The following is a 16,781-nucleotide window of genomic DNA, read 5'->3' on the forward strand; positions in this document are numbered from 1 at the left end:
ACCTCCTCTTTTATCCTTCTCTGCCCCTGTTTTCAGCCCATGAGCCTTGACTGGGGCCAGAAATCCGAAAGCAATTGGGAAGACTGGCTTGCAAAGGACTCCTGGCAGCTGTAAGGGGGGTCCACATGAAACGCCCTTGGCTCTTGGCGAGACAGAGGCCCACGAATGGAAGCAGTGGAAGCGGGCTCCATCTTTGAAGGAGGGAGGGGGAGCAGCAGGGAGAGTAAAATATAAGAATGCCACACCATTTTTTTGGCATACATTTTAGATCTTTGTCTTAAAATTATAATTATTACTTTTATGTATTATTTCATTTTGTTTGCCAAAGGTGAATTATTAATTTTAAACCATGAAAATTTATGCTTTTTAAGCGAGCAAACACCAGTGGACTGTCCCTGATCACAATAAAGGTTTGATAAGATAACCTTTATTTTCACGTTTTCCTATGAAGAAACTGGGACCCATTTAAAAAGGGAATTCTGATGCCTGCTCTCAACATATTATTATTTATATTTTTTATATTATATATTTTCTACACACGCACATTAATAACAGCCCATATAGAATATATAATGGAAAAAAGAAACTTGGGAGTTCAGAACCCTCCACCATCCCCACCCGTGCCTTCATCACTGGACCCCACTGGTTCCCTTTATAGGCGGCTATGAGGTCTCCGCCCCAGAAGAGCCCCTGAGCTCCCCCGGCCTCAATAGGGGGGAAAGAGGGGGGGGAAGGGCTCCAAACATCAATGAGATTCCTCCGCCCCACCTCCGCGGGGAACCATAGCAACCATCCACACCGCGCAGGCGTCATCTTGCTGGATGAAAGAAGGCGGACGCCGATTGGTCAGTCTGGAGGGGCTGGCGATTGGCAGGAGGACTCCTTGGGCGATCCCTCCAAAGGAGGAGGCGGAACTTCTGGAAAAGAAAGGGCGTGAAGCCTCCACGTCCGGAAACAAACTGGCAACGAGGGAGCTGCCTAAACCGGCGACAGAGAAGCCCAGTTGATGCAGGTTTGGCGCAGGGGATGATGGGAATCGCACTCCGGGAGGGTCTCTTTCGGGTCCGCTGAGGCGGAGGCTTCGGCCTGGGTTTCTTCTGTGGGGAAGGAACGCAGCCGTGACCCGCCTCTCTTTCTCCCCTGCAGGAGGCCGGAGGAGTCCGGCTGGAGAAGGAAGGAAGCGCCGGCCGAGAGGAGGAGGAAGAGAGCGGGCTGTCTGGAGGGCGAAGCGGGAAGGAGGAAATGGGCGAAGACCGAGAGACGGTCCTGGAGGGTGGAGAGTCCTTCCGGATACCTGGGAACCCCCAAAGGATCCAGGAGAGAGGAAAAAAATATCAGTGCCCGGTATGCAAAAAATCAATAAAGAGAAACGACCTTCTTAAAAGGCATCTAAGGATCCACACAGGAGAAAAGAACTATGAATGCCCAGAATGCAAAAAATACTTCAAAGAAGTAGAGAACTTAAGACCATCTAAGAATCCACACAGGAGAGAGACCGTTTAAATGCTTGGAGTGTGGAAAGAGCTTCCGTCAAACGGGAAGCTTTTATAGACATCAAAAGATGCATTGTGGAGAGAAACCAAATAAATGCCTGGAGTGTGGAAAGAGATTCCGTCAAAGGGCGCATCTTTATAAACATCAAAGGATCCACTGGAGGGAGAAACCGAATAAATGCCAGGAGGGAGGAAAGAAATATTATTGCCTAGAATGTGAAAAATCTTTCAAGAGAAATGACGTTCTTCAAAGGCATCTATGTATCCACTCAGGAGAAAAAAAATACGAATGCCAAGAATGTGAAAAATTCTTCAGAAGAAATGACCACCTTCAAAGGCATTTAAGGGTCCACACAGGAGAAAAACCTCACAAATGCCTGGAGTGTGGAAAGACCTTCAGTCAGAGGAGTAGCCTTTATAGACATCAAACAGTCCATTTACAAGAAGAGTATGAATGCGGGGAATGTGAAAAATCCTTTAAAACAATTCAGATCCTTGAAAAACATCTAAGGATTCACAAGCCAAATATATGCCTGGAATGTGGAAAGAGCTTCAGTCAAAAGGGAAGTCTTGATATTCATCAAAGAATCCACACAGGAGAAAAACCTTACAAATGCTTCCAGTGTGGAAAGAGCTTTACTAATGGTTCAAAACTCCGTCGACATGAAAGAATCCACACAGGAGAAAAACCACATAAATGCCTTGAATGTGGAAAGTGTTTTAGTAGAAGAGGAAGTCTATATGGACATCAAATGATTCACACAGGAGAAAAACCACATAAATGTCTGCAATGTGGGAAGAGCTTCAGTCAAAGGGGAAGTCTCGATAATCATCAAAGAATCCACACAGGAGAAAAACCCTTCAAATGTCTGGAGTGCGGAAAGAGCTTTGTTGAGCGTAGTAGCCTCCGGCGACACCAAAGAATTCACACAGGTGAAAAACCACATAAATGTCTGCAGTGTGGAAAGAGCTTTAGTCAGAGAGGACACCTTGACAGACATCAAATAATCCATGCATGGGAGAAACCACATAAATATCTGGAGTGTGGAAAGAGCTTCAGTCAGAGAGGAAAACTTTCACTCCATCAAACAATCCATTCAGGAGAAAAGCCGCATAAATGTCTTGAATGTGGAAAGAGCTATACTCAGCGTAGAGGCCTCCAGCGACACCAAATAATTCACATGGGAGAAAAATGATAACATGCCTGGGTGTGAGAAGACCTTCAATCCCAGAGTGTATCTCAGGAATTGAATTGCCTATTTAATCTCTATAGACATCAAAGAATCCACTCAGGAGAAAAACCATATCAATGTTTGGAGTGTGGAACGAGCTTTACTGACCATTCAAACCTCCGTCAACATCAAATAATTCACACAGGAGAAAAACCTTCAATCCCAGAATGTATCTCAGGAATTGAATTGAATTGCCTATTTAATTTGGCCAAGTGTGAATAGGCACCCAAAGAATTTATCTTGCCTGCACGAACTCTCAGGCTACATACAAAGCAACAGAATAATGATATTCATAATAATTATAATAATTCCAATATGAAGGTTTCAGTAAAGAAGATATTAAGAAGGGCAAATATGGGACTTTTCCAGGCTGAATAATAATAATGCAATTCTTTAGTTGTATATGATAGATGTTTCAACTGGCTGAAATTGTACCTTTTCACAGTAGGCTTTTGTGACTCATTATGCCATTTTCCATGTCAACATTGTTTTAATGCAAGGCTTATTTCTGTAGTTACCCTTAATATTATGGGATGTTTCTGTCCATATCTCTCATGTAACTGTAACTGAACAGGATTATTTCTTCCAGGATTGATTCGATTTAAATCACAATTTAAATCATTATATAAATCACAAGTAAAATGGCTTAATTTAAATCAACTTGATTTAAATCATAATTTTTAAAGAGCAACTGTTATGTCTGTCATGCAGCGGCTCCTCCTCTGACCCGCTGTTGACTCACCGACAGTCCCATTCACTTTATTGGGAGGGCTGGTGATACATCAAGGACACAACAAGGTGAGCGATGTGGCTGGCAACAGGTGAGCGGATGCCCACTAACAAGCACTGCCATGATCAATCTGAAATGTCAGGTGCTCTTTAACATATTTATAAGCTGCTTAAAAGGTTTCACTTTTGTTTTTACCGCTTGCCGTTTCCCCCTCCCACTTGGAACTTTGTGGTACAAATGTATATCTCTTCAAACAAAATTGTTTAGTCCAAACAATCTTATAGCTTGTAGTCTACATAGATTTGCAAAACAATAGGATAAAGGAATATTCCTGCACTTTATGATTATCTCATGGTTACTGTGAAATTGTGTGAACATATCCGTGCAATGCATGTTTAATTGAAATATTGCAGAAAATACAGTTTCATGCAACATAATGATGAGCGTTTGCAGGAACTGGGTATGTCTAGTTTAATGAAAAGAAGGACTAGGGGAGACATGATAGCAATATCCAATATCTGAGGGGCTGCCCCAAAGAAGAGGGAGCCAAACTATTCTCCAAAGCACCTGAGGACAGAACAAAAAGCAATGGATGGAAACTAATCAAGGAGAGAAGCAACATAGAACTGAGGAGAAATTTCCTGACAGTTAAAACAATTAACCAGTGGAACAGAAGTTGCCTCCAGAAGTTGTGAATGCCCCCACATTGGAAGTCTTTAAGAAGATGTTGGATAGCCATTTGTCTGAAATGGTATAGAGTTTCCTGCCTAGGCAGGGAGGTAGACTAGAAAACCTCCAAGGTCCCTTTATTGTATTGTATAACTAAGCTCCATTTCATGCTGAATAAATAAATTATTAATGCATCTTAAATAGAAAACTATCTTTAGACAGTTTTTAACTCCAAAAGCATTTTATTAAAATAAATTGATAAAAATCAAAAATGATTTAAATTTTAAAAACTGATTTTTAAAAATTGATTTTTATCGACCCTGATTTCTTCCATGCAATCAACTCATTTTCTAATTTTTCTACTTCATGGAGTATAAAATAAATCTCGATTCTGTGTCCTGTATTGCTTCTTTTCATTGTGGGATGACCATTTAAAGTTGCCTTTAATGGACATCCCATTCGGTGCCTAATTGGAGCAAGGGTTCCCTGGCTGAATCTAGGGCTAATTTGGCCTTTATTGTGCCAGATGTGAAAGTGCTTCTCCTTGTCATTGTTTGATATAATAAATGTGGGTTTTCTAAATGTCTGTACCATGTAAAACCATAACCAGACACCTGACACTCTTGTCAGTTGGATTCCCTGAATGGTCTCCTGTCTTCCAGCAGAAACCGCTACAAGGGACTCTCTAAGGCCAACAAAGCTTTGTGAGATACCAGCCATGTTCTCAAAGGGCCTCCATCCTTTTAGCCTTAAGCACCTGGCTTTCCTCCAGGCACTGGGAGATCAGACAATGAGAAATTGACAAGGATTGATGTCAGTCTTTTGTTTGTTGGTTTTGATTTTCAATGTTTTATGTTTTTATGTGTTGTATAGTTTTTTAAAACTGTTTTTTGTGACCTGCACAGAGTTGACTGAAAGATGGGCAGTTATAAGAATGTTTTAAATGAATGAGACTCATGAGGGACCTGTTTGCGCAGGTGTTCCCAGTTTTCAGGATAGTTAAAAGTCCCCCATTACTATGCTTTCTCTTAAATCAGCTAACCCTTCAACCAGCCAGGGGGTGTGCCCAGTCCCTCCCTTGTTCCACAGCGGTGAGGTGGGGTGTTCCCTTTGATCTTGGGCTCAGGCAGGGGGATGTTGATCCACCCTCAACTTATCCCATATTCAGGGTCCTCCCTAAGCAAAGCGAGGGGGGTGGTCTGTAAGATCATCAAGACAGGCAAGAGCTGCAGATGACAGACTCAATAATTCCTCTGTAGAACTGAATCAGCAGCCCTTTGGGCAGTTTGAGTTTTCTGAGTTGGTGCATAACTATTTTTTCTGATGCCTGCTCTCAAAGGAATATACAGTATATACATACATACAGGGCGGGGCATAACCTTTTCCTAGGGGGTCACAGCAAGATCGACAGCAGTTTACAACTTCCGCGACACCTCATTTTAAAGCCCATAAAAAACTGAATTGAATGAGCTATTAAATGTTAAATTTGCTTTAAGAATGGCTGGAAAATTCGATTCGGAAGAACAAAGGATCATTGACAGAATAAAATGCATTGCCTTTCGAGAGGCTCGCGATGCTGGAGCCAGATCTCAATTCGCCAGATCTCAATCCGGCAGAGAACATTGGGGCCATAATTAAGGATGAAGTGGAAGCTCTGATGATTCAGGAGCAAGGTCAAAATCGATATTCGGTTGAAACTTTGAGAATGAATTTGGAAACTGTGTTGAAAAATCTGGAAATCGAATGGAACTGTTTGAAGATTTGTTGTGTTCTTATCCACCTCGTTTGAATGCTGTTCAAAGGGCTAATGGTGGTCATACTGACTATTAAATCGTGTCAATAAACTCAGTTTTTGATGGGCTTTCGAATGGTGTATGAATTATTTGTGTTGTTATTACAAGTGTTGCTGTGACCCCCTAGGAAAAGGTTATGCCCCGCCCTGTACATACATACATACATACATACATACATACATACATAGGAACCAGCCTCACCCTCCCTCTAGCTGCCTTACCAGCCCCTCCTTCCCGAAATCCACCTTTTCCTTTCTCATCCCTTCTTTCCGCCTTCTTTCCAAAAACTACAGCAGAGGGAGGAAATCCCCAATACCTGGGATGCCCACAGTTCTTTCCATGCACCTGTTAAGGTAAAGAATAAGACTTGATTTAAAATGATCAACCAATAATTAAAAGTAATCAGAAATAGGGCTGAATGTTCTCATTTTCTCCCTGCTTCTCTTTCCTAAGAAGGGGCCAAATTGGCATTTTTGCCCTTGGAATACAACTCTGATGAATTGGCTGCAAATAGAGAGAATATTTCCCAGAACCCAGGAGTTCTTCTGAAGACTTCCTAACCTATTGGATGGCATCTTCACTCTGACAACTGAGAGTAACTGTCAGTTTAGCCTGCATTAATGAGGTCATAAAGCCATCAGAATTCCCATGGAGATGACAGGTGCCTTTCAAACCTCAGTTTCAACACTTTTTGGAACTATAGCATTGCCAGGCAAATATCTTTAGGAGGCAACCAGATAAATCACGCAAGCTGCCCATTTGTGAAAAAACAACCGATTGTTTAATGAAGACTGCCTCTATCAATGGAAGCTCTACACGTTAATGTAGCTCTGGGTCAACATCCCATCGGACCCTTTGTGTTGCCATCTGTTTTATGTTTTGTCTTAAAAGGGTCCCTGGAAGGATTAGAGCATGTACAGAGGGTGCCTAACCTGACCTTGGATTCCCTGCTGAGCTGAGCTCCATTGTAACCTAGTGGGCCAATTGAGGAGATAAAGCCTCCGGGCAAATTCCCAAGCTGAAGTAACCTGTGAAAAAGAAAGTGTGGATTCTGCTTCTTTGATGTAATTAAAAATGTGTATTCTCTGCAACCTACTGAGAGATAATAATGCCAAGCTCTAACAAAGCTCTGAGTAGACTTAGCAGTAGACTTAGCAGTAGACTTATATACCGCTTCATAGGCCTTTCAGGCCTCTCTAAGCGGTTTACAGAGAGTCAGCATATTGCCCCCAACAATCTGGGTCCTCATTTTACCCACCTCGGAAGGATGGAAGGCTGAGTCAACCCTGAGCCGGTGAGATTTGAACCGCTGACCTGCTGATCTAGCAGTAGCCTGCAGTGCTGCATTTAACCACTGCGCCACCTTGGCTCATGCTAAGTAACATGCTAGAAAATGTATTTCTTTCCCCTTCTAAGGTCCATTGTTCAGAGAAGCGCTGCAAAAATCATGAGCTTTTCCGTGACATTAAATCATGTTTTCTAACACTATGATGGTCAGTGCAAGCTGTTTAAGGGTATAAGAAGATTGACAAAACTGGGATTTTTTTGTGCGTGCCTGCTTTCCTCTCTGCCTGCTGTTAAGGGGGGAGAATAAAACCGTGGCCCAGTTTTGCTTTCTACCTAGAAATAAGAGTTGATAATCAGTAGCCTCATGTTCAGAGTTTCATTGGATTTAAAAGATTCTGAGCTGCATTGACAAACTTTACAGTTCCCTCATCCCAAGTGAGCTCCCTCCATTATTTCTGCTTAGGTTCAGATATGACTCTCTTTTAGCCAAGTTCCAAATGTTGAGAGATCCAGCAGAGAGAAACCAACTTGCATCACATCAAATTGTTTGATTTTCTGCTTGTTTTTTTTCCAACACTGAGGTATTGATTTCCATGAGGAAACTCATTAGCAGGAACCATTGGCAGGAGATTCTCCTCCTCAGGTCCTCTTTAACTGGAGACGGTCTCCTTTTGTGCAAGAATTCCGAATTCTTATATCCAGGAAGAATAATTGTCCTGCATCGAATAGAGGCCATGTAGTTGCTGTTTAAAAACACACTTGAGTGAGTCACATATGGAGAGTTTATTCATTTGGATTCTAACTTTATTATTTCTGCAAATGAGGCAAAGAAGATGTGCAAGAAAAGGAAGCAGCCAATTTGGAGCTCAGGGTTGGACTGAGGGGCCTTTGGAGCTCTCTGAGCCCCTCCCCCTTCCAGCCACGGTGACCCCTCCCTCCTCTCTTCCCCCCAACAACAACCCTGTGAGGTGGGCTGGACCGAAAGAGCGGCTGCCCCACACTTGAACTCAGGCTCTCTTGCTTTTTCCCCACTGGACCCCACTGGCTCCCCTTTATAGGCGGCTATAAGGTCTCCGCCCCAGAAGAGCCCCTGAGCTCCCCCGGCCTCAATAGGGGGGAAAGAGGGAGGGAGAAGGACCCCAAAGATCAAAGGGATCCCTCCGCCCCATCTCCGCCGGGAACCATAGCAACCACCAACACCGCACAGGCGCCATCTGGCTGGTTGAAGGAAGGCGGATGCCGATTGGTCGTTTTGGGGAGGGTGGCAATTGGCAGGAGGACTCCTTGGCGCGGTCCCTCCAAAGGAACAGGCGGAACCTCTGGAGAAAAAGGGCGTGAAGCCTCTACTTCCGGAAACAAACTGGCAATGAGGGAGCTGCCTGGATCGGCGACAGAGGAGCCCGGATGATGCAGGTTTGGCGCAGGGGATGCTGGGATTCGCAGTCCGGGGGGAAGGTCTTTCGGGCCCACGTGACGCCGAGGCTTCGGCTTAGGCCTCCCTTGCGGGGAAGGGGACGCAGCCCTGATCTGCCTCTCTCTCTCCCTCTCCTACAGGAGGATGGAGGACCCTGGCAGGAGAAGGAAGAAAGGAAACGCCGCCTGAGAGGAGGAGGAGAGCGGGCCCCGCGGAACAGCCCTGCCGAGTCCCGGCGTGGCTTCCCCGGGTGACGGTGGGGAAAGGTCGGGAGTCTCCGGGGCTGCAGGAGGGATGAGCCCAGGGGGACCCCGGAAAAGGCTGTTGCCTGGAGGGCGATGCGGGGAGGAGGAAACGTGCGGAGAGTCCGAGACGGTCCTGGAGGGCGGAGTGTCCTTAGGAAGACCGGGAAATTCCCAAAGGATCCAGGAGGGAGGAGGGAAATATCAGTGCCCGGAATGTGAAAAATCCTTCAAGAAAAACGACCTTCTTCAGAGTCATCTAAGGGTTCATTCAGTAGACAAACCATTTAAATGCATGGAGTGTGGAAAGAGCTTCAGTCAGAGGGGCAACCTTTTTTCACATCAAAGGATCCACACAGGAGAAAAACCTCATAAATGTTTGGAATGTGGAAAGAGCTTCAGTCAGAGGGGCAACCTTTATACACATCAAAGGATCCACACAGGAGAAAAATCTCATAAATGCATGGAGTGTGAAAAGAGCTTCAGTCAGAGGAGCAACCTTTACAGACATCAAACAATCCATTGGAGGGAGAAACTGAAGAAATGCCTGGAGGGCGGAGGGTCCTTTGGAAGACCTGGAAATCCCCCAATGATCCAGGAGGGAGGAAAGAAATATCAATGCCCGGAATGCGGAAAGAGCTTCAAAAAAAAGGGAGATTGTAAAAGGCATCTAAATATCCACTCAGGAGAAAAGAAATACAAATGCCCGGTATGTGAAAAATCTTTCAAAACAAATGACAATTTTCAAAGGCATCTAAGGATCCATTCAGGAGAAAGAAAATATGAATGCCCAGAATGTGAAAAATCCTTTAAAACAGTTCAAATCCTTGAAAAACATCAAAGAATGCACAAGCCGAATATATGCCTGGAATGTGGAAAGAGCTTCAGTCAAAGAGGAAGTCTAGTTATCCATCAAAGAATCCACACAGGAGAAAAATCCTACAAATGCCTGGAATGTGGAAAGAGCTTCACTAGTGCTTCAAACCTCTGGCGACATCAAATAATCCACACAGGAGAAAAACCACATAAATGCCTTGAATGTGGAAAGTGTTTCAGTATGAGAGGAAGTCTGTATAGACACCAAAGGATTCACACAGGAGAAAAACCACATAAATGCCTTGAATGTGGAAAGTGTTTCAGTATGAGAGGAAGTCTGTATAGACATCAAAGGATTCACACAGGAGAAAAACCACATAAATGTCTGGAGTGTGGAAAGAGCTTCAGTTACAAGGGAAATCTTGATACCCATCAAAGAATCCACACAGGAGAAAAACCTTATAAGTGCCTGGAGTGTGGAAAGAGCTTCCGTTGTAGCAGCAACCTTTATAAACATCAAAGACTCCGTTTACAAAATCCATACCAATGTGTGAAATGCAAAAAATACTTCAAAACAATTCAATTCCTTGAAAAACATCAAAGAATCCACACAGGAGAAAAACCTCATACATGTCTGGAATGTGGAAAGTGTTTCGGTATGAGAGGAAGTCTGTATAGACATCAAAGGATTCACACAGGAGAAAAACCACATAAATGTCTGCAGTGTGGAAAGAGCTTCAGTCACAAGGGAAATCTTGATACCCATCAAAGAATCCACACAGGAGAAAAACCTTATATGTGCCTGGAGTGTGGAAAGAGCTTCCGTTGTCGAAGCAACCTGTATAAACATCAAAGACTCCATGTACAAAAACTGTACCAATGCAGGGAATGCAAAAAATACTTCAAAACAATTCAAATCCTTCAAAAACATCAAAGAATCCACACAGGAGAAAAACCTTATTAATTTTCTGGAGTGTGGAAAGAGCTTCAGTCAGAAAAGAACTTTCCCAGCATCAAATAATCCATTAGTGAGAAAAACCACATAAATCTCTGGGCTGTGGCAAGTGTTTCCGTTCAAAAGGAAGACTTCGTTCACATCAAACAATCCATTCAGAGAAAAACCATATAAATGTTTTGAGCGTGGAAAGAGCTGTACTGAGAGTAGAGGCCTCCATCGACACCAAAGAATTCATGTGGGAGAAAAATGAAAAATGATAAACATGCCTGAATGTGAGAAGTTACAGAGTGTATCTCAGAAATAGAATTGAATTGCGTATTTAATAGTGTGAATAGACAGGCTAAGAATTTGTCTCGAGAGCACAACCTCTCAGTGTACCTACAAAGCAATAGAATAAGGATATTCATGATAATAATTGTAATGATTCTACTATGAGGGTTGAGTAAAGAAGATAAGGGTAAATAATAACTGCCAAATAAGGGACTTTCCCAGGCTGAATAACAAAGGGCTTTTTCAATTTTATATGCCTTTTCAACTGGCTGAAATTGTACCTTTTCACAACTGACAGGTGACTCATTATGCCATTTCCCACATGAATGTTCTTTTAATGCAATGCTCATTTCATTTATGCTTAATATTATGGGATGTTACTGTCTATGTCTCTGATGTAACTGTAATAACTGAGCAGGATGATTTCTTCCATGCAATCAATTCATGTTTTCTTCTTTTTGTGCTATATGGAGTATAAAATGAAACCCAATTCTCTGTACTGAATTCCCTCTTTTCATTCATGGAAATGTCTTTGCTACAATACTCTAATAAATTGCCTTTAAAATTTCATCCCAATCAATGCCTAATTGGAGCAAGGGTTCCCTGGCTGAATCTAGGGCTAATTTGGCCTTTATTGTTGTGGATGTGAAGAAGCATCTCCCTGTCATTGATACAATCTATGTGGGTTTTCTAAATGTCTATACCATGTAAGACCACCTACAGATACCTGAAACTCCTGTCAGTTGGATTCTCTGAATGGTCCCCTTGTCTTCCAGCAGAAACCACAACAACGTACTTGCTAAGGCCAACAAAGCTTTGTGAGATACCAGCCATATTCTCAAAGGGCCTCCACCCCTTTAGCCTTAAACACCTGGCTTTTCTCCAGGCGCTGGGAGATCAGACAATGAGAAGGTGACATGGATTGATGCCAGTCTTTTGTTTGTTGGTTTTTATTTTCAATGTTTTATGTTTTTATGTGTTGTATAGTTTTTAAAACTGTTTTTTGTGACCTGCACAAAGTTAACTGAAAGATGGGCAGTTATAAGAATGTTTTAAATGAATAAGACTCATGAGGGACCTGTTTGCGCAGGTGTTTCCCAGTTTTCAGGATAGTTAAAAGTCCCCCATTACTATGCTTTCTCTTAAATCAGCTAACCCTTCAACCAGCCAAAGGGTGTGCCCAGTCCCTCCCTTGTTCCACAGCGGTGAGGTGGGGTGCTCCCTTTGATCTTGGGCTCCGGTCTTCTCCTCTTGCATTCAGGTGGGGGGATGTTGAGCCACCCTTCTGGGGCTGCAACTTATCCCATATTCGGGGTCCTCCCTAAGCAAAGCGAGGCGGGGGTGTCTGTAAGGTCACCAAGACATGCAAGAGCTGCAGATGACAGACTCAGTAATTCCTCTGTAGAACTGAATCAGCAGCCCTTTGGGCAGTTTGAGTTTCCTGAGTTGGTGCATAACTAATTTTTCTGATGCCTGCTCTCAAAGGAATATACAGTATATACATACATACATTCATACACACACACACACAAACATTAATCACACCCCATTTAGAATACATAATGGAAAAAAGAGACTTGGGAGTTCACAGGGTTGATATTGATATTTTTTCATATGGAAGAAAAGTGACTGAATCCGATGTGCTGCTTCAGATACCGCAGAGTCTCTTCCCAGGAGGTATAAAACAGCAGTTGTGGAGAGGATGTGTTGTCTCCCAGACACTCCTGAAGAGCCTGCTCAGGCATCGTTTCTAGGTAATTAGAAACCAGTTGAGTATTTCTGGGATGGAAAAGTCTTCAGTGGGATGAGACATTTTACTTTGAATTTAAGAATCCCCATATTTTATATCTTCTGAGTTTGCAAACTTTTATCGAACTTGATCAGGGTAAAATTAAAATCAACAGTGCCATTTTCTTGCATAATTTTACCTCTAAGGATCTAGATACAGTTTGGGGTCAATATATCACTCATGAACCATAACCACAAAATACATTCCAGAGACAGTAAGCAAGGTTGAGTCAGCCAGCCAGCCAGCCTCACCCTCCTTCTAGTGCCTTACCAGCCCCTCCCTTACCAAATCCACCTTTTCCTTTCTCATCCCTTCTTTCCACTTTCTTTCCAAAAACTACAGCAGAGGGAGGAAATCCCCCATACTGCCTCCATCATATTTGCATTTTTCAACCTTTTGAGTCCTTGGAAACCTGAATGAAAGTTGACACACATTTTCCTTTCACACCCCCTCCCTCTTTGGAGGGGGTCCAGTTGCAGCTGCTGCCTCCACTGTGTCCTGCGACATATCCTTTCACTCCTGGGCTGGCAGCTAACTCGTTTTCTCTTATTCTTGCACCTGGATGGCAAAGCAACACACATCTGTTTATCTGCCAGCACATTTTTTTTTTTTTTAGATATTTTATTAATATTTATAGGCCGCCCTTTTCCCCGCGGGGACACAAGGCGGCTTACATAAAATAGGGAGGGGGGGTATAAACAATAAACATAAGACAATACATAAGAGTAAAATAGTACACAACATTCATTCTTCATTCGGGTGGGGACAGATTGTGATCTTATCCCCAGGCCTGACGGGATAGCCAGGTCTTGAGGGCTGTGCGGAAGGTCTGGACGGTGGTGAGGGTACGAATCTCCACGGGGAGATCGTTCCAAAGGGTCGGAGCTGCTACTGAAAAGGCCCTCCTCCGTGTAGTTGCCAGTCGGCACTGACTGGCGGATGGTATTCGGAGGAGGCCCAATCTATGTGATCTTATAGGTCGCAGGGAGGTAATTGGCAGGAGGCGGTCTCTCAAGTACACAGATCCACTACTATGGAAGGCTTTATAGGTGGTGAGTAGCACCTTGAAGCGCACCCGGAGATCAACAGGTAGCCAGCGCAGCTCGCGGAGGATAGGTGTTATGTGGGCGAACCGAGGTGCGCCCACAATCACTCGCGCGGCCGCATTCTGGACTAGCTGAAGTCGCCGGATGCTCTTCAAGGGCAGCCCCATGTAGAGCACATTGCAGTATTTCAGCCTAGAGGTCACAAGGGCCCGAGTGACTGTTGTGAGAGTCTCCCGGTTCAGGTAGGGTCGCAACTGGCGTACCAGGCAAACCTGGGCAAATGCCCCCCTGGTCACAGCCGTCAGATGGTGGTCGAAAGTCAGCTGTGGATCCAGGAGGACTCCCAAGTTGCGAACCCTCTCTGAGGGGTATACAATTTGACCCCCCAGCCTGAGCGATGGAACACTGGTCAAATTTTTGGGAGGGAAACACAACAGCCACTCGGTCTTCTCCGGGTTGAGTACAAGCTTGTTAGCCCTCATCCAGTCCCTAACGGCTTCAAGACCCCAGCTCACCACGTCCACCGCTTCATTGAGTTGGCACGGGGCGGACAGATACAACTGAGTATTGTCCGCGTATTGATGGTATCTTAACCCGTGCCTCTGAATGATCTCGCCCAGCGGTTTCATGTAGATGTTAAATAGTAGGGGGGATAAGACCGAACCCTGCGGCACCCCGTATGTTAGGGGCCTAGGGGTCGATCTCTGCCCCCCAACTAACACCGACTGCGACCTGTCCGAGAGGTAGGAGGAGAACCACTGCAAAACAGTGCCTCCCACCCCCACCTCTCGCAGTCATCGCAGAAGGATACCATGGTCGATGGTATTGAAAGCCGCCGAGAGCTCAAGGAGAACCAGGATGGAGGCATGGCCTCCATCTCTGGCTCTCCAGAGATCATCGGTCAATGCGACCCAAGCGGTTTCTGTGCTGTAACCAGGTCTGAAGCCCGACTGGAAGGGGTCAAGATAACTGGCTTCCTCCAAGGACCGTTGAAGCTGGAAGGCCACCACCTTCTCGACAACCTTCCCCACAAAGGGGAGGTTGGAGACTGGACGATAGTTGTTGAGAACAGCTGGATCCAAAGATGGCTTCTTCAGGAGGGGTCTCACCACCGCCGCTTTAAGTGCGGCGGGGAAGTGCCCCTCCCGAAGAGAGGCGGTAACAACCGCCTGGATACAGCCTCGTGTCACCTCACTGCTGTTGGCAACCAGCCAGGAGGGACACGGGTCCAGTACACAGGTGGAGGCACTCACAGCTCTCATGGCCTTGTCCACGTCCCCAGGGGCAACATCCTGAAACTCAACCCAGGGGCGGTCTACCAATTCATCCTCTTGTGCCTCGGCTGGAACTGCAGAGGTGGAGTCCAAATCCGACCGAAACCGAGCAACTTTGTCCGTTAAGAATTGGGCATAATCCTCAGCTCTACCCTGCAAGGGTTCCCCCGTATCCCTCCTATTCAGGAGAGAACGGGTTATCCTAAACAGGGCGGCTGGGCGAGACTCAGCGGACGCAACCAAGGTGGCAATATGAGATCTTTTTGCTGCCCTAAGTGCCCTGATGTACTCCTTGGTGCAAGTTGTTAAAAGTGCTCGGTTCGTTTCAGACTTATCGGACCTCCACAGGTGCTCTAGGCGTCTCCTCCAGCGCTTCTTCTCCCGGAGCTCCTCAGTGAACCAAGGAGGCCTCCGGGATCCGCCGACCCGGAGGGGCCGTAGTGGCGCAATCCGGTCAAGGGACTCCGATGCTGCCGAGTGCCAGGCAGCAACCAGAGTCTCTGCCGAACTGTGGGCGAGAGTATCAGGAATAACCCCAAGCTCCGTCTGGAACCTCAGAGGGTCCATCAGTCGCCTGGGGCAGAACCACCTGGTCGGTTCCTCCTCCCTACAGTGGGGGTTTGGCCTCCGGAAGTCAAGCCTCAGTAGGCAGTGGTCTGACCACGACAGGGGTATGATCTCATTACCCCTCAGACCAAGATCACAAGTCCACTGCTCCAAGAGGAATACGAGGTCGAGCATGTGACCCGCTGAATGGGTTGGGCCCCGAATTACCTGGGTCAAGCCCATGGCTGTCATGGAAGCCATGAACTCCTGCGCCCCATCAGAGTGTTCACCGAGCGAAGGCAAATTGAAATCCCCCAGGAACACCATAAGCCTGGGGAACTCAATTGCTAGACATTGGCAAGTCCCCTTCACACATACACACCTTTGGGCTCCCTACCTGTCCACTTTGACGGACATGTCAATTGATTACTTACCTGGCACGTCCACAGATTTAGATTTGCTTTATTTATATGCCGCCCTTTTCCGGGAGGGACTCGGGGCGGCAAACAAATCAAGAGGGAAAGGGAAAACATAAAACACAATACAAATAGTTAAAATAGCCAAGAATCACACAACCACACAGGTCGAGAGGGGAGGGGAACTCATCAACCCCAGGCCTGTCGGCAAAGCCAGGTTTTGATGGCTTTTCGGAAGGCCTGGAGAGAGGTGAGGATCCGAATCTCTGCGAGGAGTTCATTCCAAAGGGCCGAAGCTGCCACAGAGAAGGCCCTCCCCCGGGTAGTAGCCAGATGGCATTGGCTGGTAGACGGAACCCGGAGGAGGCTGACCCTGTGTGATCTAATGGGTCTTTGGGAGGTAATTGGCAGCAGGCGGTCTCTCAAGTTCTTTCCATGCACCTGTTAAGGTAAAGAATAAGACTTGATTTAAAGTGATCAACCAATAATTAAAAGTAATCAGAAATAGGGCTGAATGTTATCATTTTCTCCCTGCTTCCCTTTCCTAAGAAGGGGACAAATGGGCATTTTTGCCCTTGGAATACAACTCTGATGAATTGGCTGCAAATAGGGGGAAACTTCCCCAGAGTCCAGGAGCCCTTCGGACACCAACCTACCTCTTGGAAGGCATCTTCACTCTGATAACTGGCAGTTTAGCCTGCATGGATGAGGTCATAAAGCCTCAGAATTCCCTAAGAGATGACAGGCTCCCTTGGCATCCTATGAAAGGTCACCCGCTCCACCTTTTACACGTACACCAATGTCAA

General features: G+C 45.4%; 2 protein-coding genes across 2 annotated transcripts; both read left to right on the forward strand.

Moving 5' to 3' along the window:
- Positions 1-923: 923 nt before the first annotated feature.
- Positions 924-3,972, forward strand: LOC116519198 (zinc finger protein 665-like). Its single transcript, XM_032232961.1, has 2 exons — positions 924-1,012; positions 1,147-3,972. Exon 2 carries the CDS (start codon positions 1,562-1,564, stop codon positions 2,687-2,689), a length of 1,128 nt encoding a protein of 375 aa, XP_032088852.1. The 5' UTR covers positions 924-1,012; positions 1,147-1,561; the 3' UTR covers positions 2,690-3,972.
- A 5,315-nt stretch (positions 3,973-9,287) lies between these two features.
- LOC116519196 (zinc finger protein 420-like) lies at positions 9,288-11,474 on the forward strand. The gene has a single exon (XM_032232958.1). The coding sequence runs from the start codon at positions 9,324-9,326 to the stop codon at positions 10,638-10,640; it is 1,317 nt and encodes a 438-aa protein (XP_032088849.1). The 5' UTR covers positions 9,288-9,323; the 3' UTR covers positions 10,641-11,474.
- The last annotated feature ends 5,307 nt before the right edge of the window (positions 11,475-16,781 follow it).

The sequence above is a fragment of the Thamnophis elegans genome, chromosome 16, assembly GCF_009769535.1.
Source record: "Thamnophis elegans isolate rThaEle1 chromosome 16, rThaEle1.pri, whole genome shotgun sequence".
Classification (NCBI taxonomy): Eukaryota; Metazoa; Chordata; class Lepidosauria; order Squamata; family Colubridae; genus Thamnophis; species Thamnophis elegans.

What these genes read in the sequence shown, in the direction of transcription:
- LOC116519198 (XM_032232961.1), top strand. Translation starts at nt 1,562, where the DNA reads ATGCATTGTGGAGAGAAACCAAATAAATGCCTGGAGTGTGGAAAGAGA.
- LOC116519196 (XM_032232958.1), top strand. Translation starts at nt 9,324, where the DNA reads ATGGAGTGTGAAAAGAGCTTCAGTCAGAGGAGCAACCTTTACAGACAT.